Source organism: Lates calcarifer, linkage group LG5, assembly GCF_001640805.2.
Source record: "Lates calcarifer isolate ASB-BC8 linkage group LG5, TLL_Latcal_v3, whole genome shotgun sequence".
Taxonomy (NCBI): Eukaryota; Metazoa; Chordata; class Actinopteri; family Centropomidae; genus Lates; species Lates calcarifer.
In genome coordinates, this window is record NC_066837.1 from 22303682 (window position 1) to 22327209 (window position 23528).

Genomic DNA, 23528 nt, shown 5'->3' on the forward strand with positions numbered 1-23528 from the left:
TTTCGTCACAAGGTGCGGTTCGAGGGCATGGAGCTGCCACCATCCCGTTCATCCTCAACCAGCGACTGTAAGTCCCTGTGCTTGCCACCACTGGATGGTCCTGACTCTCCACCCACACCAGACAGTGTCGATGCCGGCTCTGAGGCCTCATGGCGCCCCTCCTCCTCCAGCCCCTGCAGCCTGACAGAAGCCCCAGGGATCGGCTTGGGGCTCGGGTTGGGCCTGGGTTTAGGGCTGGGCCCAGGAGTGGTGGTGGGAGGTACCAGCTGGAGGGAGAGGGCAGAGACCGAAGCCTCTCTGAGGAGGCTGCTTCCTACCCTGGACGCCCTCCTGCAACAGCTTGACCGTGTCACCATGGCAACAGAGGATCTATACCACATCGAGTGTAGACTGGAGCGAGCCCAGAGGAAAAGGAGGCGTAGGGGGAGAGAGAGAGGAGGCAGCGGTCAGGGAGGGAGGAGTGAGGCAGGACAGAGGGGGAAGGGCGAGGACAAGGACTCTGCTGGATGGAGAGAGCGAAAGAATGGCAAAGAAAAACACAAAGGGAGCAAGAAGGGGAAAAAGACGGATAAAAGTGAACTTTCAAATACAGCTTCCAACCCCAAAAAGACTCCTGTAGCCACACCTGTTCCCTTCTTAAAGCCCAGACCTGCCTCTGCCTCTACACATGCCCCTGCTCCTCAGTCATCAGCCAAACCCTCAGTCAGTGCACCTCCAGCCACACCAGTCACAGATAAATCTGATTCCTCCTCTCTCCCCATCTCATCAGCAAACACTCCCCCAACCCACGTCCCGCTGCCCAAAACACCCGCTGCACCTCCATGCACCCCTGCACCTTCTTTGCCTTCCACTCCTGCTCCTACACCTATCACCCGGGACTGGGACCCTCCCACAGAGAGAGAGACCCTCCCCTCCTCCAGCCTGTTCAACCACCCAGCTCACACGACCACCATTCCCACACGCAAGCGAAAGCGCAAGCCCCCACCCCTCAAAAATAAGGTGCACCCCAACTTAGACAGGCACAGCTCTGGACACCCCAAATCCTAAGGGCTCTGGATGGAGGGACAAGCAGAAATGAAAGGTGGAGAAAAAGAATGTAGGAATAAATGTTGGGTTAAGGACGAGAGGAGGACAGGGGCAGCAGGTTTTGTCCCCAGGTGCCCCTCTCTAAACCCAGAGGAAAGGAAGAAAACATGAAAAATCACAGAGACAAGCAGTTTGGGGAAATGAAAGCAATAAAATAAGACTTACCCGGTTTACCAGCAGTGATCCGTCCAAATCCCAGTTCACTTCTCTCAGAAGCAAGGTGCAGGTCACCGGATGCTAGGTGAGCTGGTTTAAACAGCCAAGTAAAGGTCAACATGTAAACAATCTTATCTCTTATCTCCCCGGGACCAAAACTGACCCCTGACCCCACGTGACCCTGGAGGTCACGTGGGGTCGCTGACAGGAACACACGAGCGTGTTCACCAGAGGACTTCACAAACTGAAAGCAGTCAGTCTTTTTGTATATCTCAGAAAAAATGTGTTGATTTCTTAGTTATGTTGTCTGTCTACATATTTTTATATTTGATATTTTTTGGTTGCCATGGGTACTTGTGGCCTGTCTGAGAACAGTCATGTTTGATGGTTTTGAACCCAAATTTGCATGCAGGCACACACAGATATACGCACATGCAGGTTAACACATGCATAGAAATAACACTGTAGGCACAGACGCACGTATGTGTCATACACTTCAGCCCACTGAACAAGAGGAAACAAACACACACTCACATGCATGCACACACGCACACACACACAAGACTGCTGGGATCCCAGCAGCCAGTTCTTCAGGGTGCAGATATAACCATCTTCTCCATATACTGGTCCAGATGAGAGAGAAAGGTGAAGGGAGGACATGAGTAGTAACAAGGAGTAGCATGTGGTTGTAGCGCAGAGCAAAGTAGCTGAAGAGTGTTAGAAAGAGGGAATGAAGAAGAAGGATAAGATGGTGCTCAGTGGAGAAGTTTGGTTTTAGATAAGAGTTTAGCAAAAAAGGTTTTGCCTTCACTTATAAACAGTACTGAACATTTACACAAGTTCTCCCATCATAAAGCTATTATGTCTCCCAGTCTGAGTATCTTTTCTAAATGTTTTGTTTTATTGTGTTGTGTTCAATATGGTTGTGATTTAAAAGCACTTTTGTTCAGATGTAGATTGTTTTTTTTTTTTTTTGTTTGGTTTTTTTGTGAGGTGTGGTGTAAAGTAATAAGCTTGGTATCCAAACCAATAGAGAAAGCTTCACTCATACTGTATCTTAACTATAAACGTTGCCAAAGCTTTTGCATCATTTATGTATCCTGAGTTGTTACCATGCCGAGTTAATTCATTTGTGTTGTACTTAGCACTTTATCCTCTGATGGAGCTGATATCCACGCCATATTTAACTCTCATGTGTCAAGTTTTCATTTTGTACCTTAACAGCTACATTATACAAACATTCTAGTAAGTATTATCAAGGTATTGAATCAGTAGTTTGCAGTTTTGTCTTGTGCTTTTGTCTGGTCCTTGTAGTGTTGTTGTTTCTGTCCTATTTTGATCAATGTACCTACGTACTTCCTGTGTCCAGTGGGCAGATCTCAGGGAACCCGCCCTTTCACCAAAACCTGGAGACAACAACCAGGGAAACCAAAATTACAGGTAAAATATGTTTTCAATCATCAAAGGAAATTATGTATTTTGTGATTAAATCCCACCACCGACTTCCAGTCCATTTTGGACTTCAGCTTCCTTCCCCTCTCAGCCAGAAAGAGGACCAATTTTGCAGAGGTACTAATGGGTATGTGCCAAAGTGTGACTGAGGCCCTTTTTTTCTCCCTCTTCCAAGCAGACCCCACCATTACACTGCATAAAGCAAAGTGTTCACCCCAGATGATTTTATTTTGAAACTTAATCTCACCTATTTCCTGGCAAATAAATTGCAGAAGATTTCAGTTTTCAGGATCTCACAAAAGGCGATGAAAAGGCCCATCTTCTTCTCTGTGTGTGTACATTTCTGTATATATTGGTGCGCTGTGGTGTGTATATATTTTTGCTTTTCATGATCAGTATTGTCTGTGCTACAGTGGCGTATTCATGTCAAGCACTGGCGTTGAAAATTCCAAAGTTTTCCACTCTCAAACACAACAGCCAAAGCTATCAATGTATTTAAAATAAATGCTTTTTCACAATACGCCAACTAGAAACCACAGAAAGCTCAGCAGTCAACAGGCAACACCTCCACTGGCTTTCGTATTCCTGCTCTGTGTAGTATGTAATAATATAGTGCCAAAGCCCACTTTCATGTCTTCTAGCTGCCTGTTTGTGTTGTATGATGCATTTTGTTTAACAGTGTTACAAATTTGTCTTTTTTATATCTTATATCTGTATTTTGCAGTTGTAGCACTTCTCATGCTTTTGCACTTGACAAAGTCAAATAAAGAGTTTGACAGCTGAACTGTGCATAATGAAGTGGTTTCAGTTCCAAATATTAACATCACTAATATTTATTCTCCTGCCCTGTGATTGAGGTTTATGGTCTGCTACTGAGCAGTCAATATTATTTAAATCTGCAATAACTGATTCTTTTTAGCCAGTTCAGGGAACCAGAAAAAAATTGTGAACGTTTTATCAAGACCCTTTAAGTTGATATGATGAACTTGTTAGTAAAAAGTTTCACATCAGTAACAGTTACAGACTGTCATTCATCTGTTTTATCTGGAGTCATGTTTCTGTTCACCTGATGAATGTAAGTCCAACATTCAAGCTCTTTTAGCTCCTGAGGCAAATATTTGCAAATGAAAAAGTTGCTAACGGCTGTAATGCCTGTTTGCCGTTTGGTGCTGAGCAGATGGTGCACAGTGGGTTTTTAAAGCTTCATCTCCAAAAACAGCTCCCTGCTGTAGCTGAAAATGACGCTGGGAGGGCAGTGGGAGTGAACAAAAACAGAAACGTGCTGGACAGATAAACAATGAGCTGGAACTCGCTGTAAAGCTGCAAATTCAGGTGACAGTTCAGTGCCTTTCACAGTGTCACACTGTCACATTGTCGTGATTACAATGATTACACATTGTTATTATAAAAATAACTGTAGCCACTTTAACTCAAACACAGCACAACCCCACATTACCAACCTTATTCGTGGTCACTTTTTATTCCACACACATTTACACACAAACACACCCTGTCTGTGGTTGTGTGTGTGTGTGTGTGTGTATGTGTGTGCGTGTGTGTGTGTGTGTGTGTGCGTGTGCGTGTCTGCCAAGATAAGAAATGTAATCAAACAAAATCAGTGAAATCATCCACTGTTGATACAAGTCTTTTCCTCTGCCCTGAGGCTTCTGGGTTTGGTGCTGGAGTGCTCTGCTGAAACGACTTGTTCTGCTGAGTGTGTCCTTGGGTAAGCGAGATGCCGGGAGTCGAGCGAGACTGAATGTCTTCTTGAGCCTGAGTCACAGCAGAGAGATGACAAGATGGATGAAATTCAGGGGAGGAAATTGAAAGTATTGATAACGGTGACAGTGATGAAGGAGGACCATTTCCCAAGTTTTTATCTTGCGTTGTTCTTACCCTGGTCCTGATCCTCTTAATGTGTCGTAATCTCGCTAGCCACTTGGAGGCATACGCATCGGAGGGGTTTGCTCTGTACTGATGCACCAAAGAGGCCATCTGCAGGAAAAACAAAGAGTGAGGTGTGTGTGTATGTGTGTGTCAAGGTGTGAGAAGCATAGATAAGGGGAAGACTTACATTTGCATGCAGAGCCATCTGTCTGACTAAGAGTGGAAGGTTGCGGTCTGAAACGATTTTTGCCACTGTTGTGTCTACTAACCCCTCCAGGTCTAAAAGAGAGCAAGAAGAGGAATAACAGTAAAACAAAACTGCCAGAAACAAGGAGAAAGACCAGAAAAAACACAGTGATCAGCTCACCTTTGCGGCACTGGAGGGTGACCAGGTTACATTCATAATCCAGCGGTTTTATAATGACTTCTACAAAGTTAAACTGACCCTAAAAAAGACAAGATAGTGGAGCTGAAGCACAAATATGAACTGCAGGTGTGAGATTTTTATTTTTGCTTGAGCGGGAATGCATGTACCTTGATGGTGCCCAGTTTGTATTCCTCTCCAGAGTCATTATACACCACCATGACAAAATCGTTGCCAATATGACGCTTCTTGTTGCAGCAGCCCTTGTCACTCTCCCTGTTCGGCATCAGTGTGGCTATGTGGAAGATGGCTGCAGAGACATGATTTCATTAACAGCAAGCAGAGCAGACTGCCTGTGGAAAACAAATAATTACCATACAGTAAATGTCATTCTTTTCCCTGTAAAACACACACACTAACCCTGCATGATGTCGTCGTGCCAGCAGTAGGTGAACTCTCCGTCATCTCCATACTGGTCGAGTCCTCCGAGGAAGATCTGGTCAGGGTCGCAGTCTTTCAGATGGATTAATTTGCCCAGGCCTGTTAGGAAGGCAGCGTAGCGGTTCGAACCGTACTCGTTTGACAGGATGGAGACCTCATTGTTAACCTGAGGAGGGTGAAAAGGGTTACGATGTAAAGTCAGAGAGTATAAGAATAATCTGGCTGCAATTATAAATTAAGACAGCTTCTCGTCTCTGGTCTCACCTGACCAGCTCCGACAAACACCACTCCGATCTTATGGGTGTCGTAAGGGGGCATCTGGTCCAGAACCTTCACAGCCCGGTCAATCACCTGCCAGAGAGAGAAAACATTGTAAATAACACTGTGTATGTGGTGCTGGAGCAGAGTCCAGGTCAGCCGGGCAGAGAGGTCAACTAACCTGAGTTTTGGGCAACAGCAGCGGCTTGTTGGCTTCATTCCCAAAGAAAGGAGAGTGGTACAGTTGGAGGAAGACAAAACTAGTGGAGACAGAGAGAGGGTGACTGAGAGGGGTAAAAAAAATTGGTGGGCACAAGCACAATAATCTTAAAAAGGCTTATTGGCCACCTGTTGATATTTGCCTTTGTCTGTATATGTCATTTAAAACACAAATGATTTGTGACATTTTATTCATTAACATCTACCAGCTATAAAAATACAAATAGAGAAATTAGGAGTGTAACAATACATCCATCTACATCGATACATGGATTCAATGATCAACGATCCAATAGCACTGATCCAAAATGAAAACATCGATCAGTCATCGCTCATATTATAACGTCCCTCGCCAAGCAAGCGCAGACGCCAGCTGGTTTCATCACAACTTTTTATTAAGCTCAATAGCACAGGCTGCTGTGGGCTCCTGTGTAGCCAAAGCAGACAAAAATAACAAAAACCTCAAACTACCTACATCAACTCACTTCCAGCCCTTTCTCTGTGGAAAGACCCAAAGACCGTCTTCATACCCAGCTCTAAGATGATTACAGGCAGCTGACATGACAGGCTTCACCGTGTCTAAGCTGGCAACAAGTTCATTAATCCTGGAATAACAGTACTTCAACTTAACAGTCTGAACACTAACCCAACACTAACATAACGAATATAATCACAGTCTGTCCCAATATAATCATTTGTCAGACGATCATTTGTAACATGCGCCTTTATTTTGAAATTCCCCGGCACGTCTTTCTCTGCACCATGGCAAACAGCTAGAGAGAAGTCAGTTAAGATGTAGTCTCCCCTCTGGGCAGTAAATCAGAGGTCTGGAAACATTTTGGATTTTGGAAAAAGGACGGGTCAACTGACGAGTTGTATGCTGTGTGTAAGCCATGCCACTCCAAGATAAAATACTCAGGCTTACACAATATCTTGCTTTAATGTATACAAACAGGAATTTAATGTTCTTTCAGTTTCAGTTTCAGTTTCAGTCTGTCATAGAATGTGAAAAATGTAAAGTGCAATACAGGTCTAATTTATTAAAGAAGGTTGTTTTCATTTAAATGTCAACCAGACAGAAAGCACGATATCGTCTCATATCGATCGCTGGCTCCTAAATCAAATCAAATCATATTGTTGCAGACTTTGTGATATCAGCAAACATCAAATTGTTGTCCACTGAATCTATATAATATCATATTGTGATGAAACTTGTGATTTACCCCCCTAAAAGAAATGTGATGAAATGTAAATCATGGACTGTAACACACATCTGAAACTGTAAAGCTATGCAATGATTCTAGGAGGAAGTTATAACAGGTTTTAACTTTCAAAGACTGTAAGAACTGATTTCAAGCTTCAGTTTCATCATCTCTAACAATCTTTCCAATTTAAATGTGGGTTGTAGAGTGTAATTAGAATTTTCTTCATTGGCAGGCTGCCACTTTCTATCTTGTCAGCGAAGCAGAGATTAGCTTGCTGACATGACTTGATACACTGTGTTAGAGATTTGGCAGAGACGGATGACAGAGGCTGCAGTAGTTTCTTGTGTAAATCATGGAGTACCTGGGGCTCAGTCCAGAAATCTTCTCGGTGTTGCCGGGTCCAGGACGACTGTGGTATGAGTCCCTCTCCGTCCTCCTCTCCCTCCTGGAGGAGGGGGCAGATACTGAGATGGTGTGACCCCGGGGTCGGTGGCCTCCGCTGGGGGAGATGGGTCCAGGTTGTGCCGCCGCTGCTGCTGGAAACTCCAACTTCATCCTTGCCCCTCCACTCTGAGATGACGCCACACCTGGGCCCTCACCCCCTTGACTCTGACCTCCCAGTCCATTCACGTCTCCTCCTGTGCTTCCCTCCACCTTCTCTTTCTCAAAATGAGGCTGCTGAGGCTGAGGCTTTCCATCTGAGGGCACTCTGGGCCGTGACATGTCCGCCAGGGCAGTCTCTGACTCCATAGCAGCCTTGGTGAAGGCTTCAGGTAAGGTCTGGAGCTCCGGAGATGAGCTGGACTTGTTAAGTCCATGACCCTGGGACTGAGAATGAGGCTGAAAGGGAAGCTCGGGCCCCTGGCTGCCCGGAGTGGAGGGTCCGATTGTGGGCTGATCGATGGGAATGGCTCCCTCACTTACCTCCTCCAGAGTGGACTTTTCATCATCCTGACTGGAGGTGGAGGAGGACTGGAGGAGAGAAATAAGTGGAGTTGATTTCAAGCTTTTTAAACGACCATAACATGGGTTTGCCATGTTTTAGCAAAAAGCTAAAACATGCCAAACCAAAGTATGGTTCTATGAGGGCAGAATACAAACACTGGAAGATGTGCCAATATGGCTGTGCCGGCATGCCACTTGTTGCGCGGCAGCAAGGGTGGTGAAACCTGCTGATAATCAAACAGCAGCAGGTGATGGAGACGCTCTGATAAACTTTAATTTCATCTCCTTAAAGCTTTTAAATGTTGGCAGAGACAGTGCAGCCACAACAAGCTGTGTTGAATAAATATTGATTTATCTGCATTGTTTATCACGCTGCAGTATATGTGGTATTTTGTTTATTTGCATGTGCGCCAACTACCTACCCTGCTGAGCGTTCCAGGAGGTGGAGTCTTTGTGAACTTCAGAACGTCAGCAGACATGAAGATGGGATCTGAAGTCATTGGCTCAAACTCTTCGCTCTCCAGCCAATCAGATGGGGTGTGTGCTGCGGTGACCCCTGACCCCTCCTCCAGTACCACCACAGAGTCTAGAGCAGGACACATTGACAACCACGTGGGTGATAGGTGGATATATACACACACACAAAAACTTAAGTAACACATAACAGTGCAGAGTTGTCCACTATTAGTCAAACAATCAGAGAAACACAAAAGCAAACACGGGTGTAAGACTCCCCCAACAAACATCAAAGATTTCATCACAGCTGTCAGTAGTAATTTTGATATCAACTCTAGTACATAAAACGTCAAATTAATTGCCACATGAAAAAGAATCTGATGCATCTACATGATCAAACAAATTCAAAGGCAGCCAGGCAAACACACACACACAATGAGCAGTATGAGCAGAGATTAAGACCATGACCTCGAGTGAATCCAACCTACAAACACAGAGATCAGAGACACAGACAGATCAATGCAGCAGGCAGCATCTATCCATCACCACTTCTTCTACTTGATTTCCATCAATACGTGCATGCATCTGTCTGGTTGGTGTGTTGGTTATAGACAGAAAACGTTATTAATCCCAAGGGGAAACTGCAGCCCAAACATGCTGCAGCTACAGCAACAGCAGCCCAGACCAAGCCCTCCAGTCCTGTATCTCCCTAATAATGTTCCCCCCACACTCAAAGAAGAAAGAGAGGCCAACACAGTCAGGTCTGTCTGACACTGGAGTGTTGGCTTTCAAAACTGCAGCTCTGAAAAAGTCTTTGTCGTCCTACTGGTCTACCAGTAAGGCAAAGAAGAGTGCAACAGTTGGATGAGGTCTGGGCTTTCCTGTTGGCAACATCAGGGGGTCAAAGGGTAAAACCTGGGAGTATATTTCAAAAACAGAAGAGTTAGAGAAGATTATTAGGATGGAAAAACAAATCATGGAAGGAGTCAAAAAAAAAAATCATGATTCATCTTTAGGTGACATTGGACTGATCGATCCAAGAGCAGGTATGTTTTCAGCGTCACTTGTAGAGGTCCCTCCCTCCCGTGTTAATAGAAAACTGATGGGTAAAGCAGAAATGCTGAATTCCTTCACTTGCACAGTTTTTGAGCATAAAAAAGGTGAGAAAAAAAACAACAAAAATCCTGCACACAATCTCTTACTTTTAATTAAGAGAATATTTGACTTTTTGAAGAATGCCCTTATTCACTTCCCTGCTGAGTTAGAGGGGAAGATCAATACTACTCCCATATCTGTTTGGCAAATGTGAAGCTGGAGCCAAGAGACAGTTAGCTTAGCATAACACAGCGTGGCATAGCATAGTATTCCAGCACATAATCCCTCAAAACCACAACCTGTCATTTTTATACTTAGGTTTGTTGTTTTTAACGGATAAAAAAACATGATATAAAATATTAATTTGCTGATAGACAGCTTTGAACAAAGTCAGGCTAACTGTTTCCTCCTGTTTCAAGACTTTGTGCCAAGTAATCTTTCTCCTGGCTGTAGCTTTATAATGATCAGACAGAAATAGAGTGGAATCGATCTTCTCATCTTATGTTCATCAGAAAGCAAATAAGTGGTTTCCTAAAATATCAAACTATCTTGAAACATTTTACTGGGAAAACAATATTTTGGTCTTTCAGTCTTGTTCAGCGATGTGATAAATAATGTACGGCTTTCGCTGCCAACATTTATAACTTCCATGTATTATGGATATAATGAAAGCCATGTGGTGATCAAATGTCACTTTAGCTTTGTGCCGGCAGAATACTGTATTGCACTGTACAAGTGAACAGAAATACACTACACCAGGTGTTTTCTGGAGGGGTTGGGGGAGGTGTAGGGTCACACGTGTTGGACAGTACCTGCCCAGGAAATGCTCCTGTGCAACCTGCCAGGGGCCGGAGGGCCTGAGGGGGCAGAGCCCAGACCCAGAGACCAGAGAGAGCCACCCACTGCAGGCGGGACGCCAGAGGATAGGTCGGTGGCGCATCCCGCCACACAATAGACCGCAGCCAATCACAAACCAGCATGGTGGTGAAGATGAAAGAACATGAAAACAAACCAATGAGAATGAGAGGGAAAAAAAACTCAAAGGCAATGAGAGAAGAAAAAATGTTGAGAGGAAGAATGAAGAAAAAAGATGAGCATGTCGAGCCCCAGAGACAGAGAAAATGAACACATGCACAGGACACTGGGTATCACTGAAAAGGAGGCTTCTGCAAAAAAAAAAAAAACTGACTTGTAAAACAAGAACCTGTCAAAGCAGTGATCTTTGACGATCACTGACCCGAGTAAAAACTGGCTAGTTGATCACCCTCTGGTGCAAACACAGTACTTACAGGCACTTAGCTTACTCTACTACAGATGACCAAGAACAGGCAGTCAGGCGGACAGGAGGGATGCCTTCATGCGTAACGTCCGATTCATTAGTCCATTAAGATTCTCTCTTCTGTAGCCAAGTATTCTGGTTTTGTTTATTTCATGGATATCACAATGACATTTTTACAATCCTAAAATTTTGGGACTCACCTGCACAGATCAATTAAAACCACCATCATCAACACACATTAACAAGACAAAAACAAATCACAGACTTTACTATCCTCAGACTGTTACTCACCAGTGTTGGAGCGCTGGATTACATTTGGCTTCCCTCCCATGCTGGTGTGTGTTTGGGTTAAGGGCTCGGAGATGGGCACCGGTGCAGGAGCGGTGGTGCTGGCAGGAGCGCTGGCTGTCTGGGTGGGAGGCTCTTTCACTCCCTCCATTGCCATCAAGACACTGGAGAGCTCCTGCAAAGGCATGTTGCCGAGCTCAGAGGAGAAGGGACTGGGTGGGTTCTCCAGACACATCAGCCAGCTCGTGTTACCTGTGACGACAGAGCAACAGACATGTCGTAAAGGACCATAACAGGGATTTTGACTGTTTCATCACATTAACTACAAATAAAACATATGTGCTTTAAATTAGTGCTGACCATTTAACAAAGCACACTGTAGGTTCCTTCAGGCAGCCACTCACATTCAAGCCATTCATACAGTATAAAAATCAAATGGCAAAAACACCGAACATGCTCGAGATAAACAATTCATTACAGTGACCACCAAGCTGCCTCAAAGTTTATATTTTGTCATTATCTGCATGTGGTACTACAGCTGCAAGCAGGAATCTCTGCCTTACCAGACAATTTCTGTGACTACTCTGCTGAAAAACAGTCTGTCTTTTGTGAAATGGGTTGTTTCTTGATTTTAAAAATCACCCCAATCTCAGACCCAACCAAAATAAATAGGGTTGTTCGCACATGTTATCATCTGCAGGTTTTAAGAAAAATTGATTTTCATTTTATACTACTTTTATACATTCACAGGACAAGAGAGAAAAAAATATATTGAAAAGAAATTGTTTGCTTTAGAAAAGAGTCCAATGTACTGTTTTGTATAGGTAATATGTAGTTAGCTGACCAAAATGTCCAAATGACCAAAAGACAGTCACAAACCACACAGCTAACAAATACCAAGTCTCACAGACTTGGTATTCATTCACTTGTTGCTATGTGTGTTTCACATACCAGATGGTCTCCGGATGAAGATCTCTGCCCAGCCCTGTGTGAGTATGGGGACAAACTCAGCCAGACTGGGGTTGTCCTTGAGAGGTGGGGGAGCAGATGGGGCAGCAGAGGCAGAGGAGGGAGGACCCAGGCTGTCCAGGGTGGGACCAGAAGAGGGAGAGAGAGGAGCAGCTAACTCGCCCTCAGAGGGGGACACAAGAGGACTGAGACTCTGAGCAGGACCAGCACGTAGAGCGTGGCCACCTGCAATATCAGACAGTCAGACAGTCAGAGGAAGGTCATTGTCATTATTATTTATTAGCTCTTCTCATTGTATTCCTAAATTGATGTTCAGAACAGTTTGAAACAGAGGGCTTATCTGATGAGATATTTAGATTCAGTGGGGCGAAAAAAATCACGAAGGTCAGCTGTAATAAAACATCAGACACAGCATAATAACACACAAAGGACTGAGAAGAAAAATACAGAAAAACATAGGTAGACGGACAAAGCCAAAACGAATGACATTATTAAAATACACATGTATAACATACAGACATCAACATCTAGTCATGACACATTATATCTTGCAGATCCACCAACACAAATTCAAAAGCACACAGAGTACAGACGTTAACGCGTAGAAGATTACAGCAGGGAACTATAATTTTGCATTTTCCTTTGAATGTACTATCACCCAATATAGAATAATGATAAATAATGCCACTGATCTTCATTTACATAATATGTATCAGGAGTACTCTAAAAGAGATGCGATAACACAGGCTGGCAGAGATAAAAGCATGGCTTCAGATCTGTGGAGTATAAAATCTGCCTGATTATTTCTCAATTCAAGACAGCAGGGAGGACCACAACTCATTTTACCTGCTTTATAAAAGCTGTTGGACACAATTATTATACAAGAGTGGTATTTCAGTGTAGTCCCAACGACACTAGAAAAGTTCTCTTCAATAGCAAAACTATAGTCATAGTCTAAAATAATGAGGGAGAGGTTCAGCTGTTGAGCAATGTGTGAAAGTCCTGAGGCTAAGTGTTAAGTCACGTCATCTGAATATTTATTACCTGACATGGAGCGGACCCGTATTCGCGTGGCTCTGTTGTGCTGCTGGCTTGACTGTGACTCCAGTTTGGCTGGAGCCTCTTTGGTTATCCGGGTATGTAGTGATGGATCGGACCTGCAGGACCAGGAGATCAAAACGATTTAATGATTTAAAATCTGAGGAATTCTTGAATCGTTTTTGTTATTTGTGAATCTGCTTCACCTGGTCATTTCCCCCCCTCCTCCCAGACGTTCAGCCATGTCCAGGCCTAGAAGTGCTTGTGTCCGGACTCCTCCACTAGTTGTTATGGTCACTAGCTTGTTGCCCACAAGCCAGGTCATGCTGCGACCTCCTGCCAGCAGAAACTCTGCAATGGGAGACCTGAGAGGACAGTCAGAGGCCAAACTCATCACTGCCACAGCCTCTCTCGATTCTTTTTTCCAAAACCAATAAAATGTTTTAAAGTGCCAGCCACACAAACACACACAGATAAGAAAACCTCTTGCCAACCTCTTGGGCAGTGCAGAGAAGTTGGAAAACACATATCGTGCCATCATGTCCAGACAGGTCTCAGTGAGCTCCAGGTGGACAGTCTTCAGCCCCTCGTCTGCCTGTGTCACCGCATTTTCATCAGCAGAGCCCAGGCTGCAGGTGGTGGTTGAGGTGTGCATCCTACAGCGGGAAACAGAGAGACGGTTAAACAACAGAGGGTGGGGAAAAGGAGCGAGAGGAGAGGACACAGGCTCCTGGTATTTTTTAAACACATAATCAGTGCAACACATGACATGCAAGTTCTGATACACAGGTGAAGTGAGAAATGCAGAACATCATAAAAATCCCACATCACACATTACATCACATCACATGCAAGAAAAACATTTATATGCACACATGCATCCATATGTGTGTATATAAGCAAAATTCACCATAAGATAATTACATTTTTTCAAGCACACAAACAGACACACACTGGGACATGGTATGAGTGGCCACATGAGCTGTGATACCACATTAGTAATCTGTAAGTAAGCTCTGTAAAATGTAAGTAAGCTCTGTAAAGGAGGCTGAAGGGATCTATGGTGTAACATGTTCTAATGCTGATTAAGCCACAGGGGTGTACAAATACCAGCAGGATGAAGCTGTGTATGAGTGTTTAACTGTGCACTACCGTCTCAGCTGAAACCAAATCTCTCTATTAGTATTCAGTGTTCAGAATGAGCAGCACCTCTGTCTATCCACAAAAACCATTACTGCATACTTTATAGGCAAATCTGGTTAAAAGAATATTTACAGATGTTAACATCAGTCTCAGTTGGTGCTGGAAAGAAACTAAACGTGAACTGAAAGCCATGCTGGCTTGCTGCTCAGAAGTAAACACACTCAACATGAGCGATAAACAACAACACTCTGAGAATGACTGAGCCCAACTGAGATGTCTCTGTTTATCACAGGGAGGAGCATTGAAAGCAGGCAGACTGTTTTCATGCATCATCCCCACAGAATGATGAAGGAAAAGTAAAATAAAAGGAACTTATATTAAAACAAATGGGGGAGAAAACAATTATGGGGAGTAAGAAATAAGAACAATAGGAGCATCTGTCCTTGGTGGATCTGTTGTCTGAGAGGTTCATGGGTACATTTTTAATACTTCTGTCAGACGGAACAAGAAGAAATCTCTCACTCAGACCAAGTCCCAGCATGTGAATGAACAACTATTCCACTTACCATTCTTCTGCTGACAATACATCATTTTTCACTTCAATGTCTAGTGGACTCACACTCCAAACATGACCATGCTAACAACTGAAACAGTGTGCTCTGTGCTCACTGCTTTCTAAGATTATTTACCACATTGCTATTAATTCTTCTTAATTTTATTTATTGTGCACAATTCAAACTAAAGTTAAATTTTATTGCTTTTACAAAAAAATCTGTGCTGTGCTTTTTTAGTGCAGCTGCAATAGTCAGTATGTTTGTATGAGCAGCACAACACAAGCTCAGCTTAACAAGAATAACCATTTTAAAACTTCTAATTTCCTGATATCACATTAACTTTGTTTATGAAGACATGTCACCTGTATGTCTATACGCTTACAACATGGTCATGTTGTCTGAGGTGAAATCAGTGTCATCAGGAGAAAGGCTTCAATCTAACTTGTCACTCAGGTGTTAACATACAAGAGACATTGAATTAATTGTTTGAAAGAAAAGCAGATTTGCAGCCATTTAGCAGTTAAAGCAGATTAAATAGATCTACGCTGCAGTTGTTCAGCCTCTTAAAGTTCTCTGTTTCACTCTGAAATTAATTCACGATACAGTACAGTACTGATAAACAGTACAGTGTTGGGCTTTAACTGCCATCTGTTGGGCAGGAGTGGTATGACATATCTAAGAGTGTGGCGCTGAGGCCGTGTCTGCCAACTGCAATGATAGATCATACATCAGTCAGCCGAGCAGGTCAGCCAAGCATAGATAAGCATTAAAGGTATGAAGATAAGTGAGGCGAAGAGTGTGTGTATGTGTGTGGTGATATGTAATCAAACTGTATTCAAAGTTCACATCAGCCCAGCTAGTCCTAAAATACCACACTAGGAGATTGCCATGGTCATAGCAGCACAGTGTAGGTTTGTGAGTGGAGCAGAACAAAAACAAAAACATGTCAAGCAAGGAAACAAAGCTGTTGTGCTGCTGTTGTCCCTGTCACTGGCAGAGGAAGCAGAGGTGCCCTCCCACCAGGAAGAGGGAGGCTTTGCACCAGCCTCTCCTGCCATTCATTCATTGTTAGGCCAAATGGAAACCGGTTAGCAAAACACCCAGCAAAACAAACAACCAACCAAAATCAAAGTAAAACCAAAGACAAATGAAAATTAAATGAAAATAAAAGCAGAATCTGTGTTAGAGCAAAATTAAATAGAAATACATCGACATGGATCAAGATGTTTTCTGAGGTCCTCTGCAAACACGGCATGCAAAAGCAAATCATAAAAAGGAAATCTGTAACAGCATGTGTATGATCGCAGCCCAAAACAAACCAAAAAGGTCGACACACAAACCTTCCTCCAGCATGCACCACCCGCTCCAGGTGTCCCTGGCAACAAACCACCCAACGCCCGCCCAACGGACCCACATAACAATGACCCTACACCCCATCAACCATCCCATGGAGGAAGCAACAAGTGTTTGGGTTGTTGTTGTTTTGTTTTGTTTTTTTGTTTGGTTACCCATAAGGCTCTCTAACCTGCGGACCGCGTGTTCGGAGACACTGATGCTGCGGGAACGGAAAGCGTCCATGGCTGACAGGTCCCTCAGCTCTTTAACAGGAGAGCTGCTGCTATTGGCTACCGCCGCCGCCGCCTTCGCCACTTTTGCCGCCCGCAGACTGGGCGGTGATGGGTACCCATGGCGAAGGGTGAGGGAAAACGGGCCCAGGTCAGCAATACGGTGGCAGTGGGCAGTAAGGGGGTGGGTCATCGTGAGGGTGGTAGTGGTTTGGGAGTGTAGGGGGGGAGTGTGGTGTGAGGAGGTATACCAGGAGGCAGGAATCATCACCCGAGCAACAGAGCAACATGAACAGGTCACCAAGGGGCACACACCACGCAGAGGGGGCCGAGGGGGGCAGGGAGAGGTGGGGGTGGGTTGGGGTCAGAGGAGAGGAGAGGGGTCAGGAGCAATGTAGGAAGGATCCAGGATCACACGACCACCCCCCAAAACCACAACCACAACGCAGCACCCAATCGCAGGAGGCAGGGGAGGGTTCAAATGAAGAATTGAAAGAAAAACAAAACAAGGTGAAAATTAACAGCAGTGAACACTATGAATCAGATTACAGGAGAGTGGCGTAAGAAAAAGAGGACTGAAAAAAAGGCTAAACATCAACTAAAAGGAAAACAGACAAGCTACAGCAGAGGGTAAAACAGCTTCTGCTAATCAGAAAGGAAAATACTCACAGAAAAGTATTTAGGAGAGCAACAAAATAAACATTATTTCACACAGCAGGTACATAGTGAAGCCAAGGACTAGTACAGGAGAAGTAAAATAGTAGGGATGGACTCAGCACGGGCCTGACATAATGGAAGTTAAAAAACAAGAAAGACAACAAATTCAACTGAAAATGAAATGCTGGGTTAAATCTGAGGGTTGGAGCTCAGCAAGTCTGGACTTATTTACCACAGGTTGGACACATCTGTAAATACTACACTTATTAACAATTGAATATATTGACTGAAAAGTTAATCAAGACTTTTGGAGACCTCCAATTTTAATCTTGACATCATAACCAGTAGTGTTATCATAACACATATGACATATGACCAACTTGAAATATGTGGACTTTGACACGCAGAACTCCAACCCAACAGTGGGCAATGAGCAGCACCAGGACAGATCACTGGGTGAATGATGATTCAATATGGAACACTGAAAGTCAGATGATACTGAAGATCAGTAGGAACTGAAGAGAGAGGCAGTAATGCTGTAATGGGGAGTCTGCTTGATTGCAAGCAAGGGTTTTATGAGGTTTTTTGAAATAAACCATTAAGTGTGGGAACAACTGTACGGGGTCTTGAAAGAAGATGTGTACAGAGGCTGTACTAAAACATATTTCACTGAACAGCAGAGGAGGAGACTTCATAAAAAGCTAAAGTGAGCCCCAAAAGCAAAAAAATAAGACATATGGAGAAGCAGCCCACCCAGAGAGTGCAGTGCTGTCGCAGAAACTATTGGTTACATTTTAGTAGTTATTTAGTGTCTTTAGAATATGCACAATGAAACGCTGTGGAAATACTGGTTTAACTAAGAGATAGTAAAGTAAAGCAGACTACGTTTTAAAACACAACCTCATTCACACTACTGTTATTGGTATAGGTCATTCTCTTTTCAGTTGGCAAGAAAACTGCATATCACAGCCAACATCTGATCGGTTTTATTTACTTACTTCAAATTCTTTTGCCATACCACACGATGTTACGGTGATTAAGACACAGACAACTGACAAACATTCACAGCGTGTACAGATGAGAATGGCGCCTTCCTGAGATAAGCTTCCTTACACCTCTGTGTGAAGGACCATGTGTATTTCTCTTTTTGTACATGTAAAGTCTATATTAGAAAACCCTCTTTCCCCATGCCATCGTTCAATGTGCACTTTTATAAGCCAAAAGGTGGTGGGCACAGTAACACAAAAACACTGACAATATAATACAATAATATAATAAACTGCAATGGCATTGCCTTAGATGATATCATATTATCTAGGTGTTCATGTTATTTTGTCCACCACCTGCATGTCATTAAATATGATGAAAAGTTGATTTCAAATAAACAAAAATCGTGGCAGAAAGACAACAAATTTTAAAATGTTAAAAAAAAAGAAGCATAAACTCTAAATTAAATGAACCAATGATCACCATGGCAACCTGAGAGGAGTCATTGCAACCGTCACGCCACAGTACCAGTCATGCTGAGTCCCCTGTTACCTTGGCAACCCCAACCCTCTTACACAATCATGGCCACATGGGCAGTGTGTGGTGTTGCTGGATTGTACCTCAGCACTTATAACTATGGGTGAACGTATGCTTTACCTCTTGGGTCTTTCATTGAGGCTGGTGCTGCGGGCGCGAAATGGACTCTGCTCATGACCGTCATCAAATGGCAGCAGAGCGTTGGAACGCAAACCCTGGAGAAAAAGACAAAGACATGAATGTCAAGACACAGAAGCACAAAACTGAAATTTACTGCAGTTACAGTGAATGCTCAGGTGTACTGGCACAAGCACGCTGTTTGTATTCTGTAGGAAAATTTTGTTTGACATTTGACATTTGCTAGACATTTGGGATAATATGTTCATTTGTTTGTTCCCAGTGTGAGACAAGAAGATCAATACCACTGTGGAGCCAGCAGGCATTAGTTTAGCTTAGGAACTAGTCCTGCTCTGTCGAAAGGTAGCTTATGTCTCTTCAGTTTAATTTGAAGAAAAATTCAAAGTTGTTGTTTTATAGGTTTTTTATGTGCGGGACTATTTCTTGGCCAAACACAATGACTTCCTGGAGTCTATGCCGGAAGCTGTTTCTTTTCTGTTTTCTCTCAGTGGAAACAAGACATCAGGTCCTAGGTTAGCTGTTTCTCCCTGATTCCGGTCTTTATGCTAGGCGTAGCCAACTGCCGTCTGGCTGTAGCTTTATATTCAGCACAGAAGCGTGACAGAGGTACAGATCTTCTAATCTAAATCTCAGCAAGAAAACAACTGAGCATATTTCCCAAAATGTCAAACTATTGCTTTAAGGTATTGTCTGACAATGTCAGCGGTGATGTCATATTTCAAAATAAAAATCATTAAAAGTCAGTAAAAGTAAGAAGACAGACAAGCTCATACTTTTGTTATGTACTGTACAAAGTCCTTGCGGAAGGGGAGTCTGCAGCGTATGAACCACATGGCAATCACATGGTGAGCCAGGGAGACGATGTACTGGTTGAACCTTATGGGAATGGAAGAAACAAACATGTCAGAATGTGTGTGTGCATCTGAGAATACATGTCTTTGTGTGTGTGTGAGCACTTACTTGGAGGGATTAGTGTAGGGTAGGGATATGGCAAACACACTGACATACTGCTCAGCTACAAAGTTGGCATAGAGATGGGGCAGGCGCACCAGAGCTATGAAACAGAATTGAAGAAAGAACAGAAGAATCTGATGTGACTAAATGACCTTGAAAATTCAATAATGTTAAGGAAAATTTTAGACAATGAACTGAAGATTTGAGAAAAGCTTTTGGCACTCACTGGAGAGAAACTCAAGCATAGGTGATGCCATGGCAACAGTGGCAGAGATGTGAGTGAGCTTAACGATAAGAGCCGGTAGGAGCTTGATCATGATGTCAGGCATCTCCACTGTGCACATTGTAAGGGCCACTACACACTGCTTGGCACAGCGGTAAATGAGGCCAGTCTCCAAGCACTGAACCAGCTCTCTCTGCAGAGGAGAAAGGAAATTAACTAATGTTAATTTGGTTGTATGGGCTGATTTTATGTGACTATCTGTGTGTGTGTGTGTGTGTGTGTGTGTGTGTGTGTGTGTGGGGCAGCCAGTAAATCTGAGAAATGAGATTGTGTGTGGTGTACAGAAACCAGCCATAATGGGATGTTGTCCAATTATGGATCTTGTAGAATATTCTACAAAAAACAAATCTACTTACTTCCTATAGACTATGGTTTGTACCTGTCTGGACTGCTCCAGGTAGTTGTGGTAGGAGGTGATCGCCGTGAGGACAGGAACCACCGCCAGCTGTACATCAGTGCGGGAAAACCCCTCTGGGGTCTTCTTCAAGCGGTCTGAGATCAGCCGATCCGTCACCTACAAGCACAGAGACAAAGAAATGAGCAACATATAGTGGCATGTGCACGCTGAGGAAATTCACATCTGAACAGACTATTTGCTGTACCATGCAGCAGAGTGTAGAACAGAGCTGGTCCAAGCTGCATGGTGACGTCAGCAGCAGCACTTTGTACTGCAGCGTCCACGGCAGCTTGTCGAGAACAAGCTTCAGCACCTTCCAATCTGTCTCCTGCAGGAGAAAAACCAACAAATGTCTGATAGCTTAAGGGACAGTAGGGAAATCTGTATCTGTGTGTGTGTGTGTGTGTGTGTGTGTGTGTGTGTGTGTGTGTGTGTGTGTGTGTGTGTGTGTACCATCTTGAGGCACTGCAGGAGGACACTGAAGGCAGGTGCGTAGGGCAGGTAGGCTGAGCGTATCGAGGCTGTTGAAGGGTGGGGAGCAGCGGGGGGAGCTGGGCTACCAGCAGGAGGAGATGTTGAGCCTGTTGGCTTCTTTTCACTGACTCGCTTCTCTGGCTCCCTGAAACAACAAAATGCACAGTTAATAGTTTTCTTATCATTTAGTTGACTGAATTATAATGAGCAAAAAAGCTGCAGGTAAGAGCTGTGGCAAGAGTGATATGTGCACATTCTTACCCTGTGTCACAGTAGCAGTAAGGGCTGAACCTAATGACCCTGTCTTTGTTGGGGACTCCAAGACGGTGAAGAGAGTCTGCACGCATCATCAGGAAGAAGTCAAACACCTGAGGGAGAGAGAGAGTTAAAAGGAAATAAGGCTTGCACATTACAAATGCAGTAAGATACACAAATATGCGCAGAAAAATGATTTACCCATACCTGGAGTCTAATACTGGAAGCAATAGCTGAGCAGTACTTGTTCTTGTAGTGAAGCTGCAGGTGGCTGATAAGCAACTCATAAACACGACTAGCATGGCTGGCTGGTAGGCTGTAAAGCTTGCTCTGCCAAGATAGAAAAAGAAGAAGGTTCATGCTAGACTGGGTTTCCACTAGATTCACAAAAACATTTTTTATCTGCTGTTTTTTGCATAACTTGATAATATTGAGTTAAAAGATAAAAATCAAGAGAAGTTGTTAGTCATTAATAGTTATATTATACTTAATCCCTTCCCGCTACATTTACTGTCAATACTAATGTAAATTAATTTTAAATTGCATAAATAAACATTTCTGTACATTTCAAATGTTTGTAAAAACAACATCAAAACATATTATGTGAATAAAAATAGTGAACGCTCAAACCTCAGATCATCAAATCATATTATTTTTTCTGTTATCACTATCAATCTTAACAACAATAACAGTGTTTCTCTCTTGGCAAAAATTTTGACTGTTGGTCAGAATTGAGCTCTGTTGCACCTCTAACCACACTCAACAATGATGTCATAGTGAACTGACGAAGCCAAAAAAAGATTTCGGTTTTAAGTTGCTCTTTTATGTCACATTGGTGAATCTAGCCCATAATATCTACCTGAAGGATTTCCAGTAAGCCCAGAATAGCAGTCCTGACATCCTCCATTGGAGACTCTGCTGTGGGGTCTCTCTCAGAAACCTCCAGGGGCCCTGAGCACACCAGAGAGCGACTGGCGACCTAGAGAGAAAACAAACATTGCAATTATCTCATCTTGGCTATAAATGGAGATAACTGAAGGGTAAAAGTGAGACTGTGTACCCGCTCGATGATGTCCAGCAGGCTGGTGAAGTGGTGCGTGTTGCAGCCCTCAGCGAGATCTACCAGTAGCTGAGTGGCCTGTTTTCTGACGGCCAGGTCTCGATCTTCAGCTATCCCACTGAGCTGGGGAATTACCACCATTTCAATCAACTCATCCTGGAATAAGTCAATGAAGAAAACAAGAGAAAGATGATTTTGAGGAACTTTAATGGTCTATTCATCTGACAAAATTGCATCAATACAGACATCAAATACCACACATCAGTGCACAACAGAAAAACAGCTGAACAGGAATTTTACAGACAGAGACAGGACAGACATACAATTAACAATTATGTAGGCAACCACTCCAGAGAACAGTTGTTCAACACACATCTTAGCTATGACACGACAGATAAAACAAGATTTCATAGGCATGCATCTCAGCAATGGAGGCGCTGACAGTTAGTAAGAATGAAAATGTGCGTGTGTGTGTGTGTGTGTATGTACAGACCTCGTACAGCTGTCGGTTGGTACTGAGAACGAAGGACAGGATGTGAAGCACTTTGATCCTTATCACACTGCGAGTCTCGTTCCTTTTTGAAAGACAGCGGTATAAAGGAAATGGACGGGAAAGATTAGGACACAGGAGGGATGGGACAAAGGAGGGGTTGTGGTAATGATTAACAAAGAGAGACACCAAAAAAACAAAAAAACAAAACCTGGACTCTGAGGTATTCAATATCATCATCATCCTGTGTGCATGCACCCGTGCTACCTGAAGAATTTCTCCATGAGGCGGTGAAGGCTCTGAATCCAGCCATCTTTGGCTGGCTGGATAGACTGGGCCCTGTATGAGATGAGGGTCAGCACTGAAGCATCCTGTCACACACAGAGAGGCAAGATATTAATAAAGACGCAGCAGTATGTAAGAGGACTAAATGACATGACAGGCAGACACAGAGAGACTGACAAAGAAAAGAACTTACAGGTCTCTTGTCAGCACATTTTTCCACCAGATTGAAGAACTTCTCAGTGGAGCCATGGTAACCGTTCTGCTCATACAGTTCCTCTACTGTGGTCAACAGCTCATAGACGATGGCCTTCAACTCTGCGCTGCCTATTGTCTGTGAAGATGCATGAAAAAATGGTCAAATAAAAACTGGTGTTTTACTGTGTGTGTGTGTGTGGTGGGTGCATACATACTACATACTGTAGTGCACATGTACAGTATGTATCTGTGTGTACCTGGATCTGTTGCAACAGTCGCTCTATGATGCCCAGCAGGATGTCCCAGGTGACTACCTGCAGCTCCTTGCCATACTTCTTTATCAGTCTGGTGATGGAGAGGACGATTTCATAGGACACCACCTCATTGGCACATGACATGGCCTGAGTGGCAGAGGT

General features: G+C 43.6%; 2 protein-coding genes across 2 annotated transcripts in view; one reads left to right on the top strand and one right to left on the bottom strand.

Annotated features, from left to right (window-relative positions):
• The window catches only part of pkd1a (polycystic kidney disease 1a), a 66408-nt gene extending 62930 nt beyond the window's left edge, over positions 1–3478 (top strand). The window contains 1 exon segment of the mRNA XM_018664648.2: positions 1–3478. Coding sequence (XP_018520164.2) covers positions 1–1047 — 1047 coding nt within the window. The 3' untranslated portion in view covers positions 1048–3478.
• Positions 2200–23528, bottom strand: part of tsc2 (TSC complex subunit 2) — a 26716-nt gene continuing 5387 nt past the window's right edge. Inside the window, 32 exon segments of the mRNA XM_051070779.1 lie at positions 2200–4467; positions 4591–4689; positions 4769–4860; positions 4949–5027; positions 5116–5255; positions 5366–5552; positions 5651–5737; positions 5826–5904; positions 7430–8040; positions 8436–8599; positions 10377–10466; positions 11135–11383; positions 12083–12325; positions 13145–13257; positions 13345–13503; positions 13633–13794; positions 16361–16501; positions 18702–18796; positions 19493–19595; positions 19680–19773; positions 19900–20089; positions 20336–20470; positions 20559–20681; positions 20807–20972; positions 21089–21195; positions 21290–21412; positions 21942–22061; positions 22143–22298; positions 22636–22717; positions 22900–23003; positions 23111–23248; positions 23370–23513. Of these exon segments, the coding sequence (XP_050926736.1) occupies positions 4300–4467; positions 4591–4689; positions 4769–4860; positions 4949–5027; positions 5116–5255; positions 5366–5552; positions 5651–5737; positions 5826–5904; positions 7430–8040; positions 8436–8599; positions 10377–10466; positions 11135–11383; positions 12083–12325; positions 13145–13257; positions 13345–13503; positions 13633–13794; positions 16361–16501; positions 18702–18796; positions 19493–19595; positions 19680–19773; positions 19900–20089; positions 20336–20470; positions 20559–20681; positions 20807–20972; positions 21089–21195; positions 21290–21412; positions 21942–22061; positions 22143–22298; positions 22636–22717; positions 22900–23003; positions 23111–23248; positions 23370–23513 (4743 nt within the window). The 3' untranslated portion in view covers positions 2200–4299.